The sequence below is a fragment of the Amblyomma maculatum genome, chromosome 6 (assembly GCF_055883805.1).
Source record: "Amblyomma maculatum isolate TAMU_Amacu chromosome 6, ASM5588380v1, whole genome shotgun sequence".
NCBI lineage: Eukaryota > Metazoa > Arthropoda > Arachnida > Ixodida > Ixodidae > Amblyomma > Amblyomma maculatum.
Window position 1 is genome coordinate 181,397,361 of NC_139349.1, and position 26,493 is coordinate 181,423,853.

The 26,493-nt window shown below is 45.6% G+C and overlaps 1 protein-coding gene across 3 annotated transcripts in view; it reads left to right on the forward strand.

Annotated features, from left to right (window-relative positions):
• The first annotated feature begins 1,711 nt into the window (after window positions 1-1,711).
• The window catches only part of Zwilch (zwilch kinetochore protein), a 183,245-nt gene continuing 158,463 nt past the window's right edge, over window positions 1,712-26,493 (forward strand). For all 3 annotated transcript variants that reach the window (XM_084607722.1, XM_084607723.1, XM_084607724.1), the window contains exons 1-5: window positions 1,712-1,956; window positions 2,033-2,078; window positions 2,144-2,457; window positions 2,810-3,059; window positions 18,131-18,286. In XM_084607722.1, the coding sequence (XP_084463848.1) occupies window positions 1,913-1,956; window positions 2,033-2,078; window positions 2,144-2,457; window positions 2,810-3,059; window positions 18,131-18,286 (810 nt within the window). In that variant the 5' untranslated portion in view covers window positions 1,712-1,912. The remainder of the gene's footprint in view (window positions 1,957-2,032; window positions 2,079-2,143; window positions 2,458-2,809; window positions 3,060-18,130; window positions 18,287-26,493) is intronic.

Sequence of the window (26,493 nt, forward strand, 5' to 3'; positions counted from 1 at the left end):
GTACCCGACTGCTCGCTGAATCTCGGCTGCAGTTGCGCTCTGACGCGTGAACATTCTTGTGATCAAAGCTAAGAGTTTCACAACAGCAACACTCGATGCGCGTTCTTCCATTGAAGATTACGAACCAGCAAAATTGTGTGGGTTTGCGAGCAGCCAATAAAAATGTGAATAAAAGGTTTCGGCGCCTATACGTAGCACCTTGAGGCAGACTGGCTCTATCAAACGCGCTTACGCTGTCCGGTCATGCAAAATGCGGGAAGCCATGACGGATAGCGTTCTGGCGTACAAAGTTTAAGGTCTCCAACTGAGTCGAAGATCGCAGGTTATCATCTGGATTTAACCTAATAAACATCTTCATATTTCCACCGTAAAATTTGTCACAATGAGATAGAAAGGTTGGTCACATATCGCATTTTCACAGAGGTTGCTCATAGTAGAACATTTTTTTATTTTATAGCGCTGGCAGCTTAGAACATGTTGACATCAATTTGTGTATAAAAGCTGTATGCAGGAATGAATAAATGGTGTGAAAATGACACACAGAATTCGCGACATAGTTAATTAAGTGGTTATGTATTAGGCTACCATGGCAGCTGAACAGCATCGAATTGTTCACAGCCGGGTCACATTTTAATGTGACGAACAACTGTAATGCGATCACGGTAATTCGAGCTCTCCAATCGAGTGGCCTTGAACCACCGTCACTATAAGTTTTTCGGGGTACACTCCAGTATACATCCTTGCCGAGCAAGCGCTAAGTGCTGACATGGTCACACTAGACATGACAGTATATACTAATTCTTGTTGCCAAATTGTGTGAAGCAGAGCTCTTATATCCTTAAAATAAAAGGCTTCTACCACGCCGACGCCTCCCTCAATGCGCAGCCAGGCGCAGCTCTCCGCGCGCGCCTGTCCCCGAACGGTGGCGCCGCGGCGGTGGCGACTGGAAGTAGGTGCCTCCTGTCGGTTTCGGGCGACGTAGCAGGCCGCACCTAGTGCGCTTCCATCGAGCGGCCGTGCAACTACTTTACTGCAGCCGTTAGCTGCGCACTACCATCTTCCAACGATCTGCGTTGCCAGTTTCAAACCTCGTTCATGGGCGAAGTTTAGCAAGCAAAAGTCATCTGGCAACCATCAAAAAGTTTGATGATGGCGGCAATCACGCGGTCACCGCTCTAATTCATTGGCTGAACGAGCAGCTTCCCCTCTAGAGTCTTATATGTTATTAGAGTACCTAGAATCAATATTTCTTGGGGCTCTAGTGTTATGTCCACAGTGGTTATGTGAGTTATGTTAGGTTAGCCACCCTAGTTATGTCTCCTGTTTCTTAACGTCAAGTAAAAACCTGACAATTATGAACCGAAACTGCTGGGCTTCTAACACAGTACTTTATGTTTAAAAAATTATTCGTTACCTCCTCTATGTTCATTACACACAGAATCAATTGACCTTGAATTGACCTTGCAGAATCGCTAAGCTCCGCTCATCGGCTCCCAAATCGTAGCAAACAGGAAGTGATATATATAAATATATCAAACAATTGTAAAAATTTATTTTTAGGCACTCACTCGCATATTTTTGAAGTGCTCTTATAATTACATGATTAAAATTTCTAATTTTTTAATTCTAATTTTTAATTAAACTTCTAATTAAAATAATTTACATCATTCGGAGCCTCGCCGCTTCTCATCGCCATCGCTGTGGACAACGCTGGATCGATTCAAATATGGCTGTTGCGGCTTTCTGCTTCTGCTCGTGATTCCTGCCAATGTCCCTTCCTTTCTGTGTTGTGCGGTGTGCCGTGTTAGATAGTTCTTTAGCCGTGTCAGTTGTGTCGCGCTACTTCGCCTGAGTGTTTCTGCACAACCAGCTCGCCTCTTCATGGTGAATATTAGGCTCTAAATCATATAGAATGGCTGGAAACAGGGACTACAGCGATATGGAGGCCCTGAAGAGGTGAGTCATTTGCCTGTCGTTTTAAACGGCAAATGCCCAAATGAGATTTTTGTTTTCTCGCTGCCAACATGCGCAGGGTACTGAACGGATCGTGGGATGGAAATGCCGTCCAGTTCTTGCAGGTAACGGTGACGCGTGCGTCTGCTGCTCGTGTGCGGGCTGAGCGGGTGAAACGTTTTGTTTGCAGAAGTACGAGATTGAGCGAACGGCTATGTCAAACCCACTGTTGCGGAGGCTCGAGATTTCAGACAAGTCCGTCATTCTCGTTCAGCGCTATCAGTCGAGGAAGATGTCCCGGTCCAAGTCCACCTCTTCGTCCCTTTTCATCGACGACGCCTCGGACTCCGAGTGTGAGCTGGAACTCACTGGTTGTCCTCTGGAGTGGCCGATGGAACCACGGAGCTTTTCCCTTCTCGAATCTCCGTCGTACGAAGATTCCAGCAGAAATTCGGGGTCGCCCTGCAAAAGCAAGTTGAGGGCACTGCCCGCGGATGAGGCAAGGTGAGCGAAATACAATCCTTTTAACGCGTAGATAAGACCTTGGCTGCCTATGACGTGAGCTACACGAAGTGAAGTACAAAACGTATTTGGCACGGGGCGCAGTGGCCGTCGTTGGCGCTGTTTCCCTCCCTTCGAGTAATTTTGCTTCCTCATGTCACAGTATGTGCATTACATTATTCAGTGGCATCGCTCTTCCAGTCAAGCTGACAAATGTAGTGCGTCTTTCATGTGCCCCAATGAGCTGAAAGACAGGAATCTTGATAACTTAAGGATGGACCCCCTTTTTCTCCCTCATAAAAAAAAAACAACAACAACAAAAACCTCTCGGGTGGTCTCTTACTGGTGTGTGCAGGACACTCCTGAATGCGGTGGTGAACATGCTGAGCAGCTGTGGCTACAAGACGGAGATGGACCCTGTGTGGGTGGCATGCGATGGTACTGACCCCCAGTACACGGCCTACCTGGGATACCACCGTGGGGGGGGCACCTGCTCCCGGGTGATCGTCTCCTGCAGGGGCCCCATCGAGAACAAGGAAGATTTGCCCACCTTTGGCTGCATCCAGAGGAAACACTTCTGGGGATTGTCCCAGTCACACACTCATGTGAGTGTTGCATGCATTCACTTCATTCAGGGGTCCCTCTGAACTGCCCCTACCTTGGTTAACTTTCATATTTGGGCTCGTTCGAACTGGTTCGCGTTGAGTAGGAAGCCAAGAAGGAGGGCTCTGCTGGATGTCCCGGACTCTGCCTTTGACACATCCACAAAGGTGTTCATTTAAGCGACTGTATTGTGGTGGTCATTTGAAGACCCAAGAGAAAAGAAAGGCACAGACGGAATATAACACATAAGTCCTTTCCTTGGGAGGGTCATTCTGCCATGCAGTTTGGCCGAGCAGTGGTGCGCGTGTCTCTCCTCACAGGACCTCATTTGTTCTTGAGTAAAGTGGAGTTCTGGGCTAGTTGGTAGGCCATGATTGCTAGGGAGGCTTAGCATTTGACAGACAAGAACAAGTGCCCTGTGTCCCTCTCTTGTCTTCATCTGTCTCGCACTAAGCCTCCCTGTAAACCTAATTTCTTCTCTGGGGCAGGTTTCATGGGACTAGCCGTGCTTAGCAAATTTGTTGAGCTTTCCTTGACCTTCAATATGGAAAGTTGGCAGTTGGAAATGTGCTTTAAATGATAGGTACTGACAATTTATTGTACTTTAAGAGGTAATTGATAACTGAAAATGTAGACAGTTAATCTGTTGCACAGGAAGAGAGGTTCGCACCATGGATTCACTGCCAGAAAACAATTTACAGCTTAGTTGCAAAGTGCTTGTGCTTTTGATTGCATGGCTGCCCAAGCAATTCTTGTGGCACCGGCTCCATTCCCTCTGTGTCTGATTAGCTCTAGCAGTTCTCATGGTCCTCCGCTTATTACTTGCGCACCACCTTCGATGACCACAGATGTGTGACTAGGGGATTTTGGAACAAGGGGGAAGTCACACTCCAAACATTTATCGGTGCGATCGCTGACTGCTTGCATTCAGGTTCCTGGCAGAATTTGAAGAGATTATTAATGTAAAGCTCAGTGGAGCTGGTTGACTTTGCAGCCATGTTTTGACAGAAGTGGCGGCACCCGCCCCCTGACCTGCGTGTCGTGGGGGTTGGTAGATCACCTTATCCATTGGATATTAAAGTTTTGTCTATCTATCTTGACAGAAGGCGTCGATTGTCTGACCTCCATTCACGAGCATAGTTGACATAATGTGCGAAAGTTGTTAATGAAGTTGATGTGTAAACCTTTGCAAACTTGGCCATTTAAACCTTAGCTTTATCTCGTTAATGAATACAGTTCAGAGCAGTTCGGAATGAGAAAAGGCATAACCTTAAATATAGTAGTAAAATAATAATAAAAAAGAACTAAAAAAATAATTTTTGAGTCCGTGCGTGCCGCATTGCATAGTGCGAGAGAGGGCCAGCTAAATGCTTGAGATGCTCAGATAGCTTAGTACTGTAGCAATGGCTGTTTACGCTGCCGTAGGATTAAAACCCAGTCGTGGCTCTCTTTTTTCTATCAAGGTCAGGGGACTGAAAGACAGTGGCTGTGTGAGAGGAGCCTTATTGCACAGGGACATCTTGTTGGCATTGCCGTAGAACCTGTTGATGCCTTGAGCAATGTGTCTTTTTTTTCTTGTGCGTGTTTGTGCACACCCACTAATGATTTTCACTGTGTGGCTGGATGCTCCATTTCTGCTAGTGGAACAGCTGATTTCTTCATGTAACCCAATTTTCACATATCAAACAAGAGCCAACTGATGACAGAAATGCGGACGTTCGTCCCTCTAACCACTAGTGAATTGCAGGCAGCTGATTGATGGCTTTATGTAATCATTCATGAACTGCTTCTAATTGAGCCCCATTGCACAGTGAGTGCTTGTACAGCTGCACATACAGGCCAAATTTTTAGGCTGTTCGTAAGGAGCACAGCACAGGGCAAACAAGCGACAAAAAAGAACGAAAAGCAAGTGCTGTACCAGGCATTGGAGCACTGCACGGGCTCGGGCCGGCTTAGAAAGGCACGGTCCTGGCCCTGCCCGCGGGCTGGGCCGGTCCTGAAAATTGCTGTTTTGCCGGGATCGGGCTTGAAGTGACGGGCTTGGGCCGGACTGGTGCCAGCCATGTATGGCTTCTTTTGGAGATGAAGAAATCTCGATGCTAAAATTGTTTCAGTGGTTTATGAATAGGCCACTACTAGTCTAATGAGAGAAACCTTATTTTTAGACGGACTTTAATCAGGGCCACTCAGTAGTTTGTACAAGTAATTCTTCACGCACACGCCTGGGGGCACGCCTGATCAAGCCTATGTTATCACCAACATCGAATCCTTGCAGAACCGTTCTGTGCGTTTTATTTTTTCAGACTACTCACCTTGCACTAGCGTCAGAGCATTAAAACAACGTGCTGAACTGGAAGCCTTATCATGTCGTAAACACGCTTGGTTAACATTTTTCCATAAGCTTTATCACTATCCACTACTGCGCAGTGATTTGTTTCAGTCACCTGATGTCATTTTTCCACGACTTGATCATGCCTTCAAAAAAACGTGCAAAGTGTCATTTATCATCTTATGCCAATTCATTCATACCTCGTACTATCATTGAATAGAATAACTTGCCATCGCACATCGCTACAGAAACTAATATAAAAAAATTCCAAGAGCTACTTCGCTGTGACAGAAATGTGTAGAATATTTTTCTGTTGTTTTTCTTTCCTCTTTTGATGTTATATTTAATGTTTCTTATTGTAATTGTTGCTAATTGCATCACGTCTTTTACAATTGTATCCCTCCGCCTTTAGGGGTAACCTGAATAAATAAATAAATAAATAAAGTGAAAAAGTTGAAAATCAGGCTCTACTACTGTGCAAATCATATGAAGCACTGCAGTCATGGCAAATGTCTCGTTTGCACAAGCATGCGCCTACTAAACGATGCAACACCATCGCTAGAGATTTTTAAGCTATCAGTAAGCACGCTTCGTCGGACCTAAAAGAAGGTGCGTTGTATCATATCGGTTTTATGTTCCCACTAACGACTGGACATTTGAAGCCTCGTAAGAGCCCCTGGAAAAGGACCTTCAATCAACTGCTCGGCACTCAGCCATCTGTTCAAAGATAGTCTGTTTTTCTGCGACGCCTGGATGGATGGATGGATGGATGGATGGAATATAGGAGCGTCCCCTTTGAAACAGGGTGGTAGCAGTAGCTATTATGCTCATTAGATTGGCTAACTAAACCATCATTCAATTTATTAAATTTTGTTCCTACATTACTAACATTATGTCACTTCCCTGCTTTCAAGCAACCAATCTTCCAGTCGTTTTTTGCTAGTTTCCACCGCCAGTTTATTCACCCGGCCACTGGTATCTCTAAACCCCAGAGCTTCAGGAACAGTGACTGCGCCTGCATCAACTTCCGGATGGATACCATTACATTCGAGTATAATATGGTCAATTGTTTCACTGGAGTTTCCACATACAGAACATGCGTCATCTCCATTGTTAAATTTCTTTTTGTAGCTGTGTGTTCTAAGGCACCCTGATCTAGCTTCAAAAAGTAGGGCACTGCCTCTTGAGTTATCAAAGAAATCTTCCTTCCTGATCTGCATTTTCCACTTTCGGTATAATTCCACACTCTGTTTCTTTTCCATCGAATTTATCCAATTTTTACCTTCTGTGTTTTTCACCTGTTGCTTAATGCTCTTTATATCTCCGTCCTTGTTACTAGCATACTTACTAGTTAGTTTCCTGGTTCTTTTCCTCCATTGTGAGTCAACGCTTTTTAGGTACAGGTATTTAAATACTTTAGCTGCCCATCTGTTACTGTCCAATCTCCTCAGGCGTTCCTCATATAATATTTTCCTCTGAGCTTCCCGTACTTCGAAAGATGTCCAGCCCATATCTCCTTGTACCGCCTCATTTGTAGTTTTGCCGTGGGCACCTAGTGCTAATCGTCCAACGGATCTCTGATTTGTTTCTAATGTCGACTGTACCTCTGATTTTAGGCACAAAACCGCATTTCCGAAAGTCAGTCCGGGCACCATAATTCCTTTCCAAATACCCCTCAAAACCTCATACCTATTGTATCCCCAAAATGCCTTATGCTTCATTATCCCGGCATTCCTTCGCCCTTTGGCCTTAAGTGATTGCTCATGCTTTCCAATGTATGCCAATCCTTCGTTTATCCATACCCCCAGATATTTATATTCTGCTATTCTAGGTATTTCAAGGCCTTGTATTTTAGGACCCTGATCAGTTGAGCCGTTGAAAATCATCAGACCCGACTTAACTGCGCTGAAACTGAAGCCTAGAGCGTCCCCTTCGTCTCCGCAGTACTTAACTAGAGTTTGCAATTCTTCCAGACTCTCAGCTAGCAGCACAATATCGTCTGCATACATCAAACCGGAGAGGCGCTGCTCTACCGCCTTTCCACCTAATCTATATGACAGGTTAAAGCCTAGGTTACTGTCTTGTATCCTCCGTTCCAGGTTTATCATATAAAGCATGAACAGCACCGGTGATAGAGGACAGCCTTGTCTTAATCCTTTGCATACTTTGACATCCTCCGTACTTCTTATTCCTTCCCACGTAATTTCTACTTTGTTATCCCGGTATATTTCCTGTAGGAACTCTATTATCTCATAACCGATACCTTCTTCTTTTAATATGTTCCACAGGAGTTCCCTTCTTACGTTGTCGTACGCCCCGTTTATGTCCAGGAAGGCCAAAAACAAAGGTCTATTTTCCACTCTAGATATTTCGATGCATTGGGTAAGCATGAACAGGCTATCATCTAAGCGCCTACCATTTCTAAAGCCGTTCTGAAGTTCTCAGAGTATCTTGTTACTTTCTATCCATGCTTGCACCTGTAATTTCACCGCCTGCATGGCTAACCTGTACATAACAGATGTTATGGTAATCGGCCTGTAGGATTTTATGTGCATCCTGTCTCCTTTCCCTTTATAAATAAAATTCATTTTACTCTGCCGCCAGCTGTCCGGGATTTGCTTATTCGTTATGACTGTTTCCAAAGCTTTTAACGTTTCCTTACTTTTTGGACCGAGTTCATTAATCAGCTTGATCGGAATTCCATCTATTCCTGTAGATGTGTTTTTAGGAATATTTTTTTCTGCCTTTTTTCAGTTTAGATTGGTCAGTTCTAAGGTGCTTTGTATTCTGCTACCTTGTGTTGCTTCCTGATTTGCGGAGATTACCCTATCTTCACTCTTAAATGACTCGGCTATAACTGATATAATGTAGTTCACTGTGTTGTCTCCCTTTAAACAATTTCCCTCGTTATCTTGAATCCGATCCTGCTTTCTTTGGTTCTTCTTTCCTAGCCAGCTTATATGGTTCCAGAATTTTCTTGCTCCGCCTCTAGAGGCATCGCGTATATCAGCCATCCAGCGATCGGTGGACTGTCTTATTTTACTTTGGACGAGGGCCTGCACTTGAAGTTTTTTTTGTCGATATGATTCCCATTTTTGGTCGATTTCCTCCTGAGATACCTGTGCTTTCTTTGCCATTCGGTGTTCCCTTGAAGCAGCCCGTCGTTGTTCAATAGCTTCCCTGATTTCCTTATTCCACCAGCTCCGTGGCTTCCTCTTTTCATTCCAGCGGTTTGCTACTTTAACCTCCTGAATTTTCCTCCTTATGAGTAGTTCTACCTGTTCATAGTCCCAGTCTTCCATGGGGCTTTTCTCTATTGCTTCCTCTATGTCTGCAGCTATCTGCGATATTTGCTCGTCGTTTAATTTTGCGTTTACGTTTTGTCTAAGTTCCATTTTTCTTTTCATCAAGGGCCCCATCTGCAGACTAATACGTTTATGATCACTTCCCAGACTACACTCCCCTTCTTCGTCTATTTCCATTTTTGTGACCTTGCTATAAATTTCCTGCGACATTAGACAATAGTCAATGGTCGTCTGCCTGTTGCGGAATTCCCACGTGATTTGGCCTTCACATTTTGTTTCTCTATTTACTATAACTAGATCGTGTGGCTCACAGAAATCTAGCATTAGCTTGCCGTTACAATCCGTGTATCCATCCAAATCGTCGATGTGGCCGTTCATGTCCCCCAGTAGAATAATATTGGCCCCGTTTCCAAACTGGCTTATTTCGTCACTGAGACATTCAACAAGATTCCTGTTTTCTTGCCTGCATTGATGTCCTGTTCCTAAATAAACTACCCCTAGCCATGTCCTTATGCCGGCAATTGTTCCTGAAACCCAGATATGTTCCTTACAAGATGATTTAATTCTTTGCCAATTTGTTCCCTGGTGTATCAACATACCTACCCCTCCACCCTTTTTTTCCGTTCTCGTTCTGTTGCACCCTTCCCAGACGTAGCCTTCTATAAACGGCGGATCTTCTAGATGCCTGAGATGAGTCTCGAAAAGAGCGTACACTCCTATTTTGTCATCCTTCAACTGCTGTTCTATCTCTAGCCATTTCGCTCTTTTTCTACCTCCTTGCATGCTTATGTAGCTGATCCTAGTCTTAAATTTCTTTTTTGTACTTTTCTTTCTCGACCTACTCTTTGCCATTTTTGGGGGCTCAGCCTCCATTATTGCACTTTCTTCTGCTTCACTTCTAACTACCTCTGTGCACGGAGTCCTCACGGACCCCCTAAAAAAGCTACAGCCCTGCCTGATAGGCGCCAGCCGATCTTTGCTCCCACCCTTCTGGTGAAATGAATGCCATCTCGCTGAAAAGCCCTACCAAAGCCTGCTTTATGTACCTCCCTGTTTACCTCAACCACTTCGAAACGCTTCTCCAGGCTTAACTTTCTTATGTCCTGATTAACTGTCACCACGTCCTTTTCCATCTTTCCGTTCAATCCTAGCACCTCTGGTACTGTGCATACAACTATCTGCGTCTGCTGTGCTATCTCCCTGATCTTGTCAACTCCCTTACCTAAACTTTCCACCACTCCTGCAGCGTCACCATTTCGGACATCGTTTAACCCCGCGGCTACTATTACCATACTGCGCTCTGCGGAATTCTTCAACATCCTATTTTTACTCTCTTTTAGCACTGCCCTCATTGTTCTCCCTGGTAAGGCTCCAACCAACTCTTTCTTATCACCTCTTACACGTTCCAAGATATCTCGCTTGCACCTGTTCATGTTAGAATCTCCGGCGATAGGCACCTGGGCCTTCTCTCTCCCTCTCCTAACTGTTGGCTCCTGCTTTCGGTTATCTGTGTCCTTATCTCTGGGATTTTCATTCTTCCTTACTTCTTCCTTTTTTTCCGGTGTCTTAGCTGCTTCTAAATAACTCTGACGGTTCGGATCCGCCTGACTTACTTTGCTTATGCCTTCCATGCCAGTGCTGGCCCCAGCCACGTGGCCCGCATTGGAATGTTCATCCTCGTTGGTTCCAAGGATAAAGTCGGCCCCTTTTTTTTTCAATTTGAGTAAGCTGTCTAAGCAGTTTCTGATTTTCTGCTCTTAACAAACGTACTTCATTTTCTAAATCATCCACACGAGACACTAAACTGCCCCTTTCCTGATCAAATCTATCAAGACGCGCACTCAGTACGCAACACCGACACAAAAAGTTGCTGCCTTCCGCTTCACCTACATAGTCAAAACGCGTTTCCTTGAGATTAACCTGCGCCTCACACTGAGTACAGTTTACCTTCTTTTGATTGCATATCTTAAGCGCTCATCGACTGAACTATATCTATTACGAATTCTCAGAATATACAAATTGCCAAAAGAAGACACAAGAAAGGACTAGCAAATACGCGTTTAAAACCAATTCTGCGAATGCCAATAGCCTAGAAAAAAAAAAAAATTTATCTAAACTAGATAGCTAAATAATGAACGCCAAGAAAACCTAGCTGCCAGCACGAAAAACCTAGGCCGCTAGGACCAAGAGCTAAAATCTATTCTTTAGGCTGCACCTAACCTAACTAGCTGAAAACGAAATAAAGTTAATAAAAGAAAGAACTCATCTATTTGACCCTTCGGAAGCTCCCGCTGTCTCCAGTCCGTCCGTTTCCGGTAGCCATGTGCAATCGGAGGAGTGATGGAACACGCGTCCGCACCACACGGCTGTCAACTGTCAACTGCCTCACCTTCACCCCCCCCCCCCCCTGTGAGCCCCTTTTATAAAAAGTCTCTACGCTACGAAAACGCCATTGGATAAAAGCATACGGCTTTTGGAGTCTTCGGGTAGTCAAACACACATATATGCACAGTAAACAGGCTTTTTGCTTTTGTTCCCCATAGAGATGCGGAAATTCGGCTATGAGTTCTTCACAAGAGTGTGCAGTTTTTTGCTTTTCCTGCCCATGCAGGTTCTTGTGGCATAGTTTCCAGGGCCAATCTCTTAGTGTTCAATTAAGCAAAGAACTTGCTCAAAGAGCCAATTGTTGATAAGAAGCCATATTTAAAATGCATGTAATTCATGGCTCTTAAATGCGCACTGAGCTTGATATTTAATTAAAATGTCATGCCAAAATTTCTTGACCAAGCCTTTGCTTCTGCCTGTGCTTTAACTGTGCCCTTGTCTGCTGAGAAGAATATTTTGTAAAAATTTTCTCTCAATTGGATTTATCCTTATGTACTAAGTATAACGGCTATCAATCCTGTTCAGTACTGAGGTAAAAGTGGGTTGGTTACATCAAAAGTACACGCATAATAATCATCATCATCCTGACTATACCCACTGCAGGGTGAAGGCCTCTCCCATATTCCTCCAATTAACCCGATCCTGTGTTAGCTGCATCCACTTGACTCCTGCGAACTTAACTTCATCCGTGCACCTAACTTTCTGCCGCCCCCTGCTATGCTTTCTTTCCCTTGGAATCAGTTTGTTACCCTAAGCGACCATCGGTTATCCTCTCTTTGCACTACATGTCCTGCCCATGCACATTTCTTCTTGATTCCCACTAGAATGCCAGTAACTTGAGTTATTTCTCTGACCTACTCTGCACGTTCCCTTAATTTGGGCTCGTAGTAGGCTAAAAATTACACATGAAATACAGTGATGACCAAAGGAAAAAAAATTTCTTCAACAGCACACCTACAAGTGCTTATTCAGCAGTTCAGATAACAGAGGATAATCACTCATGGCTCTGCACATACAATATTATTAAATCAGTTTATTACAATCTCACGCGGTTTCAATAAAAAAGGAACACTTCATGCAGCCTTTTCAAAATATTTTTCTTTCACAGGCTTGGAATTCCTGTTGAGCCTTATTATTGTTACTTGTCAATCAGAACTAGAATATTTATGATTAGATAAAAAAAAAGTGAGACATATGTCATTCTTTTGTCTTAACTGTACATGTTTAAGGTGTCCGCGCAGACTGACTTTACCGGATCTAAGACGGGCCTAGTCGCTGAAGCACGGGCCTGGTTCCTGCCTGCTTTATGTTAGCGTGGGCCCGGGCTTGGAGCCATGGGCCTGGGCTGGGCCTGAAAATCGGGCCAGTGCAGTGCTCTAGCAGGCAATATGGATAAGAGCCCGATCAGGAATAGGGCTTTATTTGGTACAGTACAAGGCAGCACTTAGTACCCTTTATTGGAACAGTAGTGTCATACCATCTGCAGGCGCTTTAGTGAGCACTGTCGGCACACCATCAGGTAGTGCAGTTGCCGACTGAGTTTTTCGATTCCCGATTTTCCAGACATGCCTGATTAAATCATATAGACCTCCTCCATGTTTACAAACAAACAAGGCGATTGAGGTGGCACTGCAGTCTGCTACGATCTCATGGTAGGCAAAAAGCACGGGAGTGGCACTGTGGCCACGCTTGTCAAGAGCGTGCTATTGTGATGTGCCGGCGCCTTTTTGGCAGACGAAATAACCATGTGCTGGGGGTTTATGTGAACCCTGAAAATGCCGAATCAGGTCTCCTTTTAAAGAGAAAGGGCAAAATGCAGACAAAGAGAGCATAACACTAGACATGCGTTTTCCATTTAAAACTCACTTTTGTCTCTTGAATAATAGACTCGGACCGCATTCTGTCATGTTCGTGTACACAAGATGTGAGCCTCAGCTGTGAGAACAAAGGTGATACACTGAAAAACTCCCCATACAAGGCGTGTAGCGTACGATCTCGAACGCCGTACCATGTAGACAGAGAGTGTGTTCAAGGCGCACAAGCGAAGGGTTATTACCCGGCAGGAGAAATGAGAAATGTTAATTTTTATCTATTTGCTGGTTTCGCCGAGCAAATTAACCGCATAATGCATTGAGAATTGGAAAGCTTTGGATGCTAACAACTACTTTCAATCTAGTAAGTAATCGGGGATTTTTCTTGCTCGTAAACAGCTCGTGCAAACCACGTACGAAGTAAAAAACTGGAACCATCATTACATTCTTTGATGATTCTTCACACTGAGCGGCAAATGAGCATTTTTGGTAACCACGAAGCCCTTCGCTAGCGTCGGGCAGCTTTTAGGTAAGCATGGCAACAGTAGCAAGGGCATTGCGCATTGAAATCACATTTGTTATATCTGCTCTGTTTGTCGGTGTTAATGCTCACAATTTCATCACGGGTATTCACGCTTTTAGCTTGCATTGCAATGAAAAGCTGCAGCGGCTGCGGTGGTTCCATAGTTAGAGCGACCCAGTTTAGTCCCGGCCGCATTTCAGTGTAGGATAAACTCGGAATGCGACAGTGTGCCATGCAGTATGTAGTTGATGTAAAGATCCCGAGAGAGTGGATCACCAGACCATATATCGCTCGGTGATGCTGAACCCCACAACACTTGTTCACAATTAGCCGCTGTAGTATACAACTACAACTGGTCTGTTTGAAAAAAAAAAAAAAACAGCCCCGATAGAGCTTTCAACGCGCTTTCAATGCGCAATGGCATTCTTCATCAGGAAATAGATTAAAATAATTTGAGGTGAACACGACGAAGGTTATCCATGCGACATAACCACGTAGGAGTGCAACACAGGAGTGCAAACTGCTGGGCTAGTTGGTTCATATTGCATAGAAAGGGAACCAGTGAAAACAGACACAAGACAAGAACAAAGAAGGTACACACCACAATGCTGGACTTGCAACTGATTTACTCCGATGCTCATTTTAAAATAACTTCCTTCTTTGTTCTTGTCTTGTGTCTGTTTTCGCTGGTTCCTTTTCTCTGAGTGCAACACAGATCGCTCGCGCAGCAGCTCACTATGCATTCATACAATTATCAAAGGAAAAAAAAGGTTTTTGAGGAATTGTTTACATAGGTAAATACATCTACGCATGATCCAACAAAGGAACAGGCCTATGCGTTACAATTTACTGCCTGCCTCGTCTACACATATTACGTGTGCAGTCACTCCCGCATCAAAACAAAGATCCCATTACATGCCGTAAAGAAGGCCAAACTTGAGTTATTCGCGGCCTTTGAGCAGGTAGACTGCTCTGGTGTAAAGGTGAATAAGCTCTAGCTTAGCCGTGACAGTGTTGTTGCTTAAAGCGGTAACCGCATGAGGCGACAACCCCTAGCGATCCGTTGCGCGACGCCGCCGCCAACGCCGCTGCTAACGCCTGTCGTTGTCGCTAGTGCATACCGCACAGAGCGACGGGGCTCAGTGACAGAGAGGCGCGTTTTCAGCGTTGCTCTGTTACTGCCGCCTCGTGATTCGGTCAAGGGGAGTGCAATCACGCTATATCCCATTTCTAACATTAAACAGCATGAAGTATGATAAAACACTGATGAAATTTCTTGTAACGCATTATATTTTAAAGGGTCACAGCGCAGCGATGCGCTACTACACTGCGATGCTGACTTGCATTGACTTTCTCCTGCTCCTTTCGGAAATTAATATCTAGCCACGCTAACCTTTTTTTTCTTTCTTTTATTACCCTTCCAAGCTTTTACTGAATTATCTCGATGCACACATATATACACGGATCAGACGAAGTGAGCGCGTGAAGGCACCAGGTTCTTCGCCCAAACCAGACTAGGAAAACAAACTTCACACGCAATAAAAAAAAAAGCCAGAACGGAAGTTGAGCACCCTAAAGCCCTCTGTGATTGGCTGCCTCGCGAGCTGCTTCCGGGCGACATGCAAAATTTTCTAAAATCCCAGAAACCGAGGGACAGAGACGAGCGGCAATGCTTTGGCGGCCCTCAGCAGCCCTCTGGATACAGACGCCGGCTCATCAGTTAAGCGTTAACCGCATGAGGCGACAATTCGCGGCTACATGCCGCGTGATGCCGCGAATTGTTGCCTCATGCGGTTAGCGCTTAATTGATGAGCCCGCGTTCTTGCATCATCCCGGCGGTTCACTGTTTACGGCGGTCTGTGTCGGCAAAAAACCGGTGCAGCGTTACTAAATTTCCCTCTCTGTTCCTTTTGGCACATGCCACGGTGACGCAACCCGGCATGGTGCTGCTTTCTTTTTTTTTTTTCGGCAGCTACAAACCAGCAAACCACCCCACAGTCACGGTAGGCAAAAGCGACTGAAATCTTGTTTTGCCTACCACGTGACAGTCACTGACGACGACAGTGCCACCACATCTTCGTGGCGTAGTTGGAGTGAAGGAGGTCTATAGTGTGTGCTTTTGGGAAAATTTGTTCAATGGTTCAATATGACTGAAGTAACCGGTGTGCATTGCATGCATTCCACATATACGCTGTGCTCTCGATAGCAGGCACTGCTAGCTGCATGCTCCTGCAAATTGCGACTTGCTGCAAGCCATCACATGCCCGTCAGGCCTCATTCTGCAACCGTTTTTATTGGGAAAGCATTACTACTCTAGGTTTCAAGCCTTCAGCGTAGCGCGGCGGTAGCCATGTCTTACCCACGTTACGCTGTGACGTCACACCCTACGTGACACTAGGGTGAGAGCTGGGCTACCAACTCAAGCGGTCGGCAGGAGCTTCCAACTTGGGTCTCTCGTTTCACATGGGACGGTTATGTTGGAATCAGCCTGCTAGGACCCTGGCATTCAGGTTACTCCTATAGGCCACTAAGGCACGTTCATACGGCTTGGTTAAAGCGGGGCTTTATATGTGGGCTGAGGAAGATGAAAAAGAGAAAAATGCTCAGTCACCCTCAGCTAATGCTTTCGCTCAATATTTGGTTCAGCAGCGCTGAACTCCTGTAATTTTTTTCCTCCTCCCTCACATCTGTCACGCTGGCATCTGATGGAGGTGGACGGTGATGGAGCTCCTCCCCAGAGAGGACTCAGTGTGAACGTGCTTCTATGACGTGACTGTACATATTGGCTTGTGTGTAGCTACGAGCGAGGGAGCCAGCGAGACTCGCACACTTGTAGGCAGGGAGCATGGAGGCAAAAAGAAAATTGCCCACCTGTCTAGCGCATCGAAAAGTGCCCGCTGCTATTTGCAGTACATGGTTGACGACTGGGCAAGTTGGTATAGGTTCATACTTAACCAGCCAAAAGACGAGACACAGCAAAGAGGAGGACAGGACAAGGCAGTACATCCAGTATCCCAAATAAAGATGACTTCCGAGAGAGTTTTGCGTTCCAACTCTGGACGGTTGCTGGAGCTTGCAAGAGACCCCTTCAATTTTTTTTTTGTAACTAACGCGTACAGCAGCAGACTTCTGCCGCTCCTGCAGAGACAGCTACTGCTGCCGCATTTCTTTTTTCGCGCAGGAGACAAAAAAAATGATGCTGACGTAGAGTCATGTGGAAATAGCGAGGCTCTGCCTGAACTGGTTTGCATGTGTTGGTGCCCCTTTATTTGAACACCGTGCTGCTCCGATCGTTGCGTGACGTTCCCGCAGAAAGAGCTTTACCAATTTTTCAAGCCGCTGGGTAAATAAAGTGATGTTTTTAGTGCGAATTAATTTTTTCAGACATTTTTTTTCAATTGGCGACTGTAGCTGCATCTTGGCTTTGGCTCAGTCTTAACACCACTCTGGACAGCTGTCGGCTGCCTGAAGGAGATTTCCACCTACCGATTGATGGCTTTTTTCCCTGCGAACAATAAAGCAGTGGAATAGTCTACCAGAACGCGTTGTCTCAGCGACTGATGACTTTTTTGCAATATCTATGGGCACCAGTGTAAAGATTGTATTACTGCTTTTCTACTTTCTTGTATTAACTTATTATACTGCTGCTGGCAAGTTGTTTTTTTGGGTCTGATTACTGTCTTTCACTCAACTGTTCTACTTTATCTTGACGACTTGATTTTCTTGGTGATTGCCTTGTTGATTAGGGTGGGTTTTACATGCTGTTTTTGTATCCCTGCTCCTGATTTTTAGCTTCGTAGGCTGCTGGCAAGCTGTTTGCGTTGCATCTGCTTACCTGTTTCATGTCTTTTTACATTACCATTCCACCTTTATGTTGATGACTTGTCGCTCTTGATGATTGCTTTGACAACTGTGCCTAGTTTACATGTCACTTTTTGTAACATATAAACCACTACTGTAGTGCTTTGTGGGCGCAGTGTAGGCATATGAATAAATACCCGTTGATGTATCACATTGAAACCCAGATCAGCAAAACGGGATGACAGAAAGCACAGCAGACATGGCCCCGTGCATATCACGTGCATTGACGGCCTGTTGTCAACTAATGTCATCTCTTTCCTTTTCAATGCATACGGCTGTTTTTTCTGAAATCTTTTTCCCGAAGATTCCGCTGGTAGAGATTGTCGGGGAAACAGACATGAACAATGAAAAGATGTGCAAAGTATATAGCAAAAAATTAAATTTAAATATGTCGATGGCTCATTTCATGACCTGCCAAAGGCTAACTTGTTGTGTCTCACTTTTGGCCACCAAGTCTGCCATCCAGCCCCAAAGTGAAGATCAGTGGTTATGACATGCAGTCTGTTGACATGACTTTCCTCAAGGCAAAAACTGAATTTTATGACTGATGCCTCATTTTTTGCCTCTGTCACTTTAAATTTTGTCGCAGGGTGTATAACGAATGAGAAGGTCATGGAAAGCAGAGGGAGGAAATTTAAGTACATGTATTATACGCTTACACTGTTACTAAATGCGGTATATGAAATAAATGGCATTGAAGACTGGCCTTCCAAATTGCGCTAAAGTGTCTTAGCACTTGATAATCTTTGTTTGGTTTCATCGCATGTTAGCTGGTGTCTTTTGCTTATAATATCTTGGGTTACTGAAAGCTTGGTTGTTCTCCTCAAGGAATGTAATGTGGAGCTGGTGTTTTGTGCAGACAACCATGCAGGTGAATGCCAAATACGACATTCTGCACCACTATGACCCTTCGCACCAAAGTGGCGCCCGGGAAGACATGATGATACTGGAGTGCTCGTGGAACAAGGCCACCGTACTGCAACAACCACCCAGTGTGGACGCGCTCTGCCATCTGGTGCGTTCACCCATCCACAGCTATTTTAGAGCAAGCTGAACTTTACTACAGAAACTTCTTAATGGTACGGATTCCCAGGTCGAGTGGGAAGAATTTTGGCTGCATACAAACGTGGCAGCCACAAGCACGCTTCTTTAGGCGCAGAGAGGAGCACCTCCACACCCTATCCTCTTCAAGCGAGGTCTTATAGGGAGGAAATTGGGTGTGGAGATGCTCCTTTCTGCGTTCTGGAAGTTCTCCCGTCTGTGCCAATTAACTTACAAAGATGTGCAAAGCAAGGCAGGCTGCAGAATCAGTCAACCATGGGACAAAATTTCTGCCCAGCAGAACTGAAGCAGTGTATGAAATCCCGCACAGATGGGACACTGCATTAATAAGCGTCTACAAGAGCACAAAAATCCTTTGGGTTCTAACAGCGGTATGCATTTGTCTAAACACTCTTTTGTGTAAAGATTGCAGGGCACTATTTGAGCATACTAAGATAGGGTAAGAAAGCACGTGAAATCTTCGAATCGATGCAGACAGATAGATATGGGCCAGAAAAGTGTGTAAGCGAAGCTTCGATACTTCTGTATCAGAAAGAATTGACGTCCTTGAATTCGATAAAGTAGCAGTGCTCTTGATGAGGGATCTATGTCTTGATTCAATAACCAGTTGCAAATCTGCGCCCGTCCTGTTCACTCTTCCCTCCTCAACTTCGTTCAACTTTCAACTTTTTCGTTACCGTCCACGTTTCAGCCTCGTAGGTGAGTACAGGTAAAATACAACTATTATATACTCTCCTCTTCAGCAATAATGGTAAGCTGCTAGCCATAATCTGCGAGTACTTGCCAAATGCGCTCCATTCTAATCTTATTCTCCTAGTTATTTCCCTTTCATGGTTCAGATCTGCGGTTACTACCTGTCCTAAGTAGACATATTTGCCTGCCCCTTCCAGTGCTTTGCTACCTATTGTAAACTGCTGTTCCTACCCGAGGCTGTTGAACTTTCTGCATATGCATTTGAATTTTCCTGTTTAGGTCATCAATCATTTTTGGCAATTCATCCCCTGAGTCATCAGCAAATCGCAGACTACTGAGGTATTCTCCATGAACTCTTGTCCCTAACTGCTCCCATTCCAAGTCTCTGAATACTTCCTCTGAGCAATGCTCTTAACTGGGCTAGCTGGTGAACGAATTTAGGCATGGTGCTAGCGCACAAGGAGGACACACACTGCGGGTAGGCGGACAGGACGAACCATAGACTTGCAACTGAAATTTATTCCGGAAAGAGCACATTTATACATTTTCTTTTTTCCTTTCCCTCCTCCTTAACATGCTCCGCTGGTGCCACCTTCAGTTGCAGTAGTTGCATCAGAGGTGATAAAAGTGACTTAAAAACACCATGTTTACAGAATGTACTGAAATGATTAAATTTGATAAATCTTAAATGCAAATGGGACGAGCATGAGGAATACGGTACGAAAAGACCTTACAGAAGCAAAATATAAACAGGAGATAAAACCGTTGTGGCAAAAGAAATCTTCAAAAGGTGACGTGAAAGCTAAAACGGGCATGTGTAAAGGCATGCCGAGGTGACGTTAGATGACAGACAAAACAACCATAAAAATAAGAAGATAAAGACAAATGCATTGCAACATATTTGGAAAATGAAAAAATGCTGAACTTCATTAAGGTATTTCGGTACGGTGATGATTTTCTTGTGTTTTACAGCTCTACCCAAGTGCAAGTTGAAATGGAAGCAGTGGAGTGTGTTAATAATCTGTTCCGAAAAGGCGCGGAGGGGCTGAGATTCACGCATGAGCTTCCTACCAATAACTGCCTGCAGTTCCTGAATATGTGTAATTCTTGGCGAGTCTCAAAAAGAAATTTTACTCTATAATTCAGCCCATTCTAAGTCGGTGAAAAGAAGCATCGTGCTGAACTGCATGCGTGGTGCTATCTGCAAGTCTTGTCCTCACGTGATTCTTGACAGTCTCAGTGAGCAGGTGGCACGGATGAGGAAATCGGGCTATCCGATGGAAGTTGTAGCGTCCGTAGCCGAGAGCAAGCCTAACGGCCGGCAGGTAGCTGTTCCGTACCTGCACGCCGTGTCACACCGGCTCAGAAAAATCGGGGCAAAGAAATGGCATCTCGGTTGTTTTAACAGAAGTTGAGCAGGCTTTGCAGGATCATCAACGACGGCATGAAGAACAATGCCTGCACTAAGAAACACCAGAGAAAAGTCGTGAAATGTCAGAAGGGCGTGGTTTACAACATTCCCCTGCCCTGCGGAAAACGCTACCTCGGACAAACAGGCCGTTGCCTTAACGAAAGATTGCAGGAGGACCAGCTAAAGGTTTCAGGCATTGCGATGGATGGCCACTTGGCCGAACATTGCAAAAAGTGCCGTCGCCAACCAGACTGTACTCCAAGATGGGAGGAGACCGCAGCCATAGTGAAGATGAATACTAGGGAGAGCAGGGAAATCCTTGAGGCCCTCTGTATAAAACTGGCAGGAGATGAATGCGCGAGTAAGCCCTCTGTCGCGCTCAGTAATAAAGAATGGGAATATCCAGAAAGGTGTGGCGGCTATCAAAAAATTATGAAGGTTTTTTCCATCACCAGTAGCCGATGATTCGTCGTAGCCCTTGTTACTATCTGGCGGACAATTTTTTCTCCCATCACTCTTCCTCTGCCCTAAGACTTGTGCGTGGGGTTGCGCCAAGGGTTTTGTGGTTCTTCTTTACTTTTGTTGGAACTCCTGCTCATTTTGTTGCTGGGGTTGTCGCGGTGTAGTTTTTATCAATTCATGGTTGTTTTGTCTGTCTCATCTAATTGTTGCTCGGTTGTCAAGGTGTACTTTTTATCTTTTTATGGTTGTTTTGTCTGTTTTATCTAATGTCACCGCGGCATGCCTTTGCACATGTCCGTTTTAGCTTCAAGTCACCTTTTGAAGATTTCTTTCGCCACAATGGTTTTATTTCGTGTTTATATTTTGTTTCTGTAAGGTCTTTTTGTACCGTATTCCTCATGCTCTTCGTCCCATTTGCATTTCAGATTTGTTGAATTTAAAAATTTCAGTGCATTCTGTAAACGTGGCATTTTTAAATCGCTTTTATCAGTTCTGACGCGACTGCAACTGAAGGCGGCACCAGCGGAGCATGTTAAGGAGGAGGGAAAGGAACAAAAAAATGTATAAATGTGTTCTTTCTGGAATAAATTTCAGTTGCAAGTCTAGCGTTTGTCCTGTCCGCCTACCTGCAGTGTGTGTCCTCCTTGTGCGCTAGCACCATGCCTGAATTCCTCTAAGCAAGCTGTGAATAGTATTGGGGAGATCCTGTTTCCTTTCCTAACACCTTTATAGGAATTTTGTTATTTTTTTTATGCAGAACTTTGGTTGCTGTGCGGCCACTATAGATATTGTAACAAATACAAGGCAGAAGACACTGCAGGGACAGTCCGGCAGCACACACTACACTCAACTTCATTCTCATTTTCCTCGGTCGCAGAGAGGCACGCGGCATTACACCCAAGCGGCGGCTCGATGCTGGCAGTGACCGCAAGCTGGGTACACACAGGCTAAACAGGGAACACAAAGCTGGATACACAAACTATCACTGCCTTTCATGGTATGGTTTCATATGAACGGGAACAGTTTCAGCTATTAAGCACTGCTGTGGTGAGGATCAATGATCCTGAGGAAAAACTTCTTAGTTTATGTTACTAATATGCTGGATCACCTTGTATGGGCCAAAGTAATGGCGAAGTAGCTTCTCAGAGAGACCTCGATGGCGCACTGGTGACCAGATCCATACAAGATCTCCAGGCTCATAGCGAACATCTCTGTGTCAGAGGTTGTAATGACTGGCGTCGCGGTGTTGCTGGCGTTGAATAAGACATTGTGCGAGCTGGCATGCTTCTTCGGCTCTTTGGAGAAATATGTTGACGTCCGCATAGGCTTTGGTGGCATTGTCGCCGTGACCTATGGGTAGCATACCTCACAGGGAGCATCTGTTAAAGCAGATATTTGTGTGTACGTGCGACACCATGGACCCCTAGCACCCATGCTTAGCCGTGCATGGCATCGCCATGTCTGGGGAAAAGGGGATCCTGGTGGTTGAGCCGATGTGAAGTGTTTGGACCTTGGCAGAGACAACACACCACTTTGGCGCACGCTTCCCATAGATGGCACCTCCAGGCTACCCACCTGGGGGGAATCGGCAGTCGCCTTTTCCTGTCCTCCCCTTTATCTTTCACTTTCCTATCCTCTTTCTCACAACTGTCCTGTCTTCTACCTTAGTCTCTTTCTACTTCCAGGCGGCGAGGGTTAATACCCTGTGTGGCTAACCGCCCTGCGTTACGCCATATTCGGTTATAGCAGGGTGTATGGCTGGGGCTAGCAGGACTGCCTTGCAAGTTCCTGTCACGTCCCCTCATTGGGCTCCCTGGTGGGTGGCTGCCACCCTGGCTGAACGAAAAATTTACTTTTATCGCTTCCTCTCCTGAACGTCATGATCGCTTTGGAAAGAAAAGGCAGATCGAAGGTATAGCTGAATGCTTGTGCAAACCAAAAAAAAGCTTTGCAAAGTATCACCTTATCCACTCCAAATTGACCAAAAGCCAGCCTGCACCTTGTCCCCATTTTTAGTTCCAAAATGTTTGACCGATGTTTTTGGCCAAAAGTACAAACTGAGCAAACTAACCAGCGGAGACCTGCTCCTCGAACTCGCTGATGAAGCTTAATATAGAAAGCTTACAAACATTCAGTCCATTAGGGATTCAGTGACCATAAAACCCTATAAATCCCTAAACACCACTCATGGTGTCACTTCAGGATCTGACTTCCTCCACATCATCGAGAAGGAGATGATGGATGGACTCGCTGATCAAAATGTCATAAATGTCCATCAAATCGCCATCAGAAAGGACAAGGAGATCCCTACTAAAAACTTGATATTAACTTTCAGTTCAAGCTTACTTCAAAAAAAAAATCGCAGTAGGGTACCTCAAAGTCAAAGTACGTGCTTACATACCAAACCCACGAAGATGCTTTAACTGGCAGCGACACGGTCATGGATTTCAAAGCTGCCGTGGGCGCAAAACATGCGCAAAATTTGCCTCCAAGGAACATCATGTTGAGAACTGCTACGCTCCAGTGCCTCACTGTGACAACTGCGAGGGAGAACACCCCTCATACTCTAGAGCTTGTCCAACCTGGAAAAAAGGGAAAGAAAATCATTGCAATAAAGACAAAAGAAAACATATAATTTGCTGAAGCAAGAAAATGGTTAGCACAGAATAACCTTTTTGTGTTCACAGCTAAGGCAGACTATGCAAATGTAGCACAGAGGGTCGAAGCGCTACAGTGCAATCAGGCACCTATCAAAGTCACATCTAAGGTAATGGTAGGCCCATCCAACTCTCCCTATGCAGAGGCAGCGAAGACTGCCCTGCCACCTCAGAATGAGGGACTGCCAGCCGCCGAGCTGTTATCCCGCAAGGTTTTCCACAGCAGGGGGAGGCCAAAGGATAGTCCATCCGTGAGCTCACCACGGACATCCAGTGCCTCCAACGAGGTGATGGGCTTTACTGTCACCACGACTGTGGTGCAGGGGCTATGAAACTCCAAAAAAAAAGAGGGAAAACAAGAGTAACCCCACCAAAACTAACTAATTATTCCCCAACATACCACTATGGCTCATACAGTCGAAATGGATATACAGTCGTGCCTCGTTAATATGGACACTTCGGTTTCCGACCAAAACTGTCCATGAAACGAGTCATCCATAATAACGAGTCATGAATAAAAACAAAAAGGATTTTATTGAGAAAGAAAGAATTGTAATTAATGACTGCTTTTGTACATAACGGTGTGCACTGGACTCAAAATTTCACAGAGCACCGGCAATTTTGAGTGCATTATCCTTGTCCTTGTTGTCTTCGAAAAATTGTAGTGCAGCCTGAAGCGACTCGCGTACCATGACACCCGGGATGATGGGCTTTGTGTTGGTTGAACTTTTGAGAACGAACTCCCACCGGCCGATGAATCAGCGTCTGACTCTCTACTCACCGCCACTTCCAAAATGGCCTCGTCACTGAGCAAAGTAGCTGCTTGAGATTCTCCTGAGGCGAGGAAACAGCTGAGCTGTCGATACTAGTTCCTCACGACTTGGATTTACTGAGATGGCTTTTGCCGCTTGTACTCAGATCTTTTTTGCGCCTACATTCAGCTCTGTTCTTTTGCGTTTAACTTCCGCCATGCCAAAAGCCAGACTCAGGTTGAGGGTTACAGGCTCCTGATGCTTTGCACTTTTTAGCCTAGTGAACCTTTCTGCGTTTCTGTCCTTCTGATTCTTTCTTTTTTTGCCTTGTACTGTTTCCGTAAGGAAGCAAGGGAGTCAAGTTGGCAAGCTGTTATGCAGAGGGCTATCGAACATCCCATTTTCTTTGCGCCGTTTCTATGTGTTCCTAAAAAAAACACTGCAAGCTGAAGTACAGTTTAGAACGACGGCTAGCCGACTACGAAGAGCTCAGACCTTGTCAAGGCCGCATCGTTGACTCAAAGCGACCGACATGTGGATCGCCTGGTGTGCAAAATGTGGCAGTTCGGCAGCGCAACAGGGACAAAAATCAGGAGCATGAGAGGGAAGCGCGTCCAGAACACACATTGTGCTTTGGCAAAGAAAACTTCAGTTCCCGCCGCCACTGTAGGCACTTGTCTTTCTTCCTCACTATAGTGAGCTTCCTCAAGAAGAGGAAGCTCACTATATCTTGGTTAGCACATCAGGCTAAGGGGCAGAACCACTGTGTGAATAAACCTTAACAGTGTGGTGGAAGGTGCTGAAAGATCACCACGGATTCCTCTCTACCTTGTTCGAGCCGACGACTCGCTGGGCTCCCCCCTTTGACACTCACAATGATTCAAGACGGCGGTGCACGGCAGCCAGGTCCAGCGGCACCCGCATGGCAGCATTACCGTGAGCCGCGGACCTTTTCTGGCAAGGCTGGCGAATACGTGGACGACTGGCTCACCAATTACCAGCGGGTGAGCAAGTACAATCGCTGGGATGCCACTGTAATGCTGGCAAATGTTGTTTTTTTCTTGGACTCCACAGCCCTAACATGGTTTGAGAACCATGAAGCATCCTTAACGAGCTGGGAGCGTTTTGAAGAGGAGATTCGAAATTGTTTCAGGGATACCACGGCAAAACGGAAATGCGCTGAGCAGACTTAATTCCAGCGAGCCCAAGGGCCTGGTGAAACATGCACAATGTACATAGAAGAGGTCCTAAAACTCTGCAAAGCGGTGAATTCGAGCATGTCTGATAAAGACAGAGTTGGCCACCTCTTAAAGGGCATCGCGGTGGACGTATATAACTTTTTAATTACAAAAGAAAACTTAGATTCTCCCACGGCCGTGATCAAGCACTGTCGTACTTTCGAAACTTTAAAGCTGCGTCGCATAACCCCGAAGTTCGGCCATCTGTTGCAAGCGTGGATTCTCACGAGCATTCACATGAGCCTCCGCATTTGGCCGACATGATTCGCCAAATTGTCCGTGATGAGCTCTCCCGCCATCAAGATGTGAATCGCAGTGCAATACCCTGTGATAGCTGCTCTCTGCAGGCAGCTCCCATCCAGCACTCTTCTTGGCGTTCTACCGCTCCTCCCTGACCACCGAAATGACTCATATGGCCCTGCTCCCCCAGCTCGTACCAACTGCAGGGCACCACCTTCTCCGCAACGACCCCAGCGGCTGGACTTTGCTGACCGCTTCGATCCTGTTACCGAGGACTATTATTTGGACCGTGCACGTGAACCACCCGTCTGTTACCGCTGTGGTATGCTTGGCCACATATCCAGATTCTGCCGCCGCCGGAACCCGCCACCACGCTACCAGCGCCAATGGTGGAATCGCCGTTCTACCATGAGTCCAGAAGTCCGTGACCCGACCTATCCCCCTCCTTCGGGCTCCTCTGCTACGTACCACCACGCAACGACTCACCAGTTTCTGATCGCAGCCTGACTCCTCCTGCCCGCCGCTCCCGACAATCGCCTTCTCCCCGTCGTTCTTCTCCGCCACCGGGAAACTAGCGTGTGCGGCCGATGGAGGTGCGGTCGCCAGGTCATCGATATTGCCAATTCCTCTACCAGTCGTTATGCTGAAGAACCGCGGTGAAGTGTTAGTGGATGGTGTTTGTGTTATGGCCTTAGTGGATACGGGTG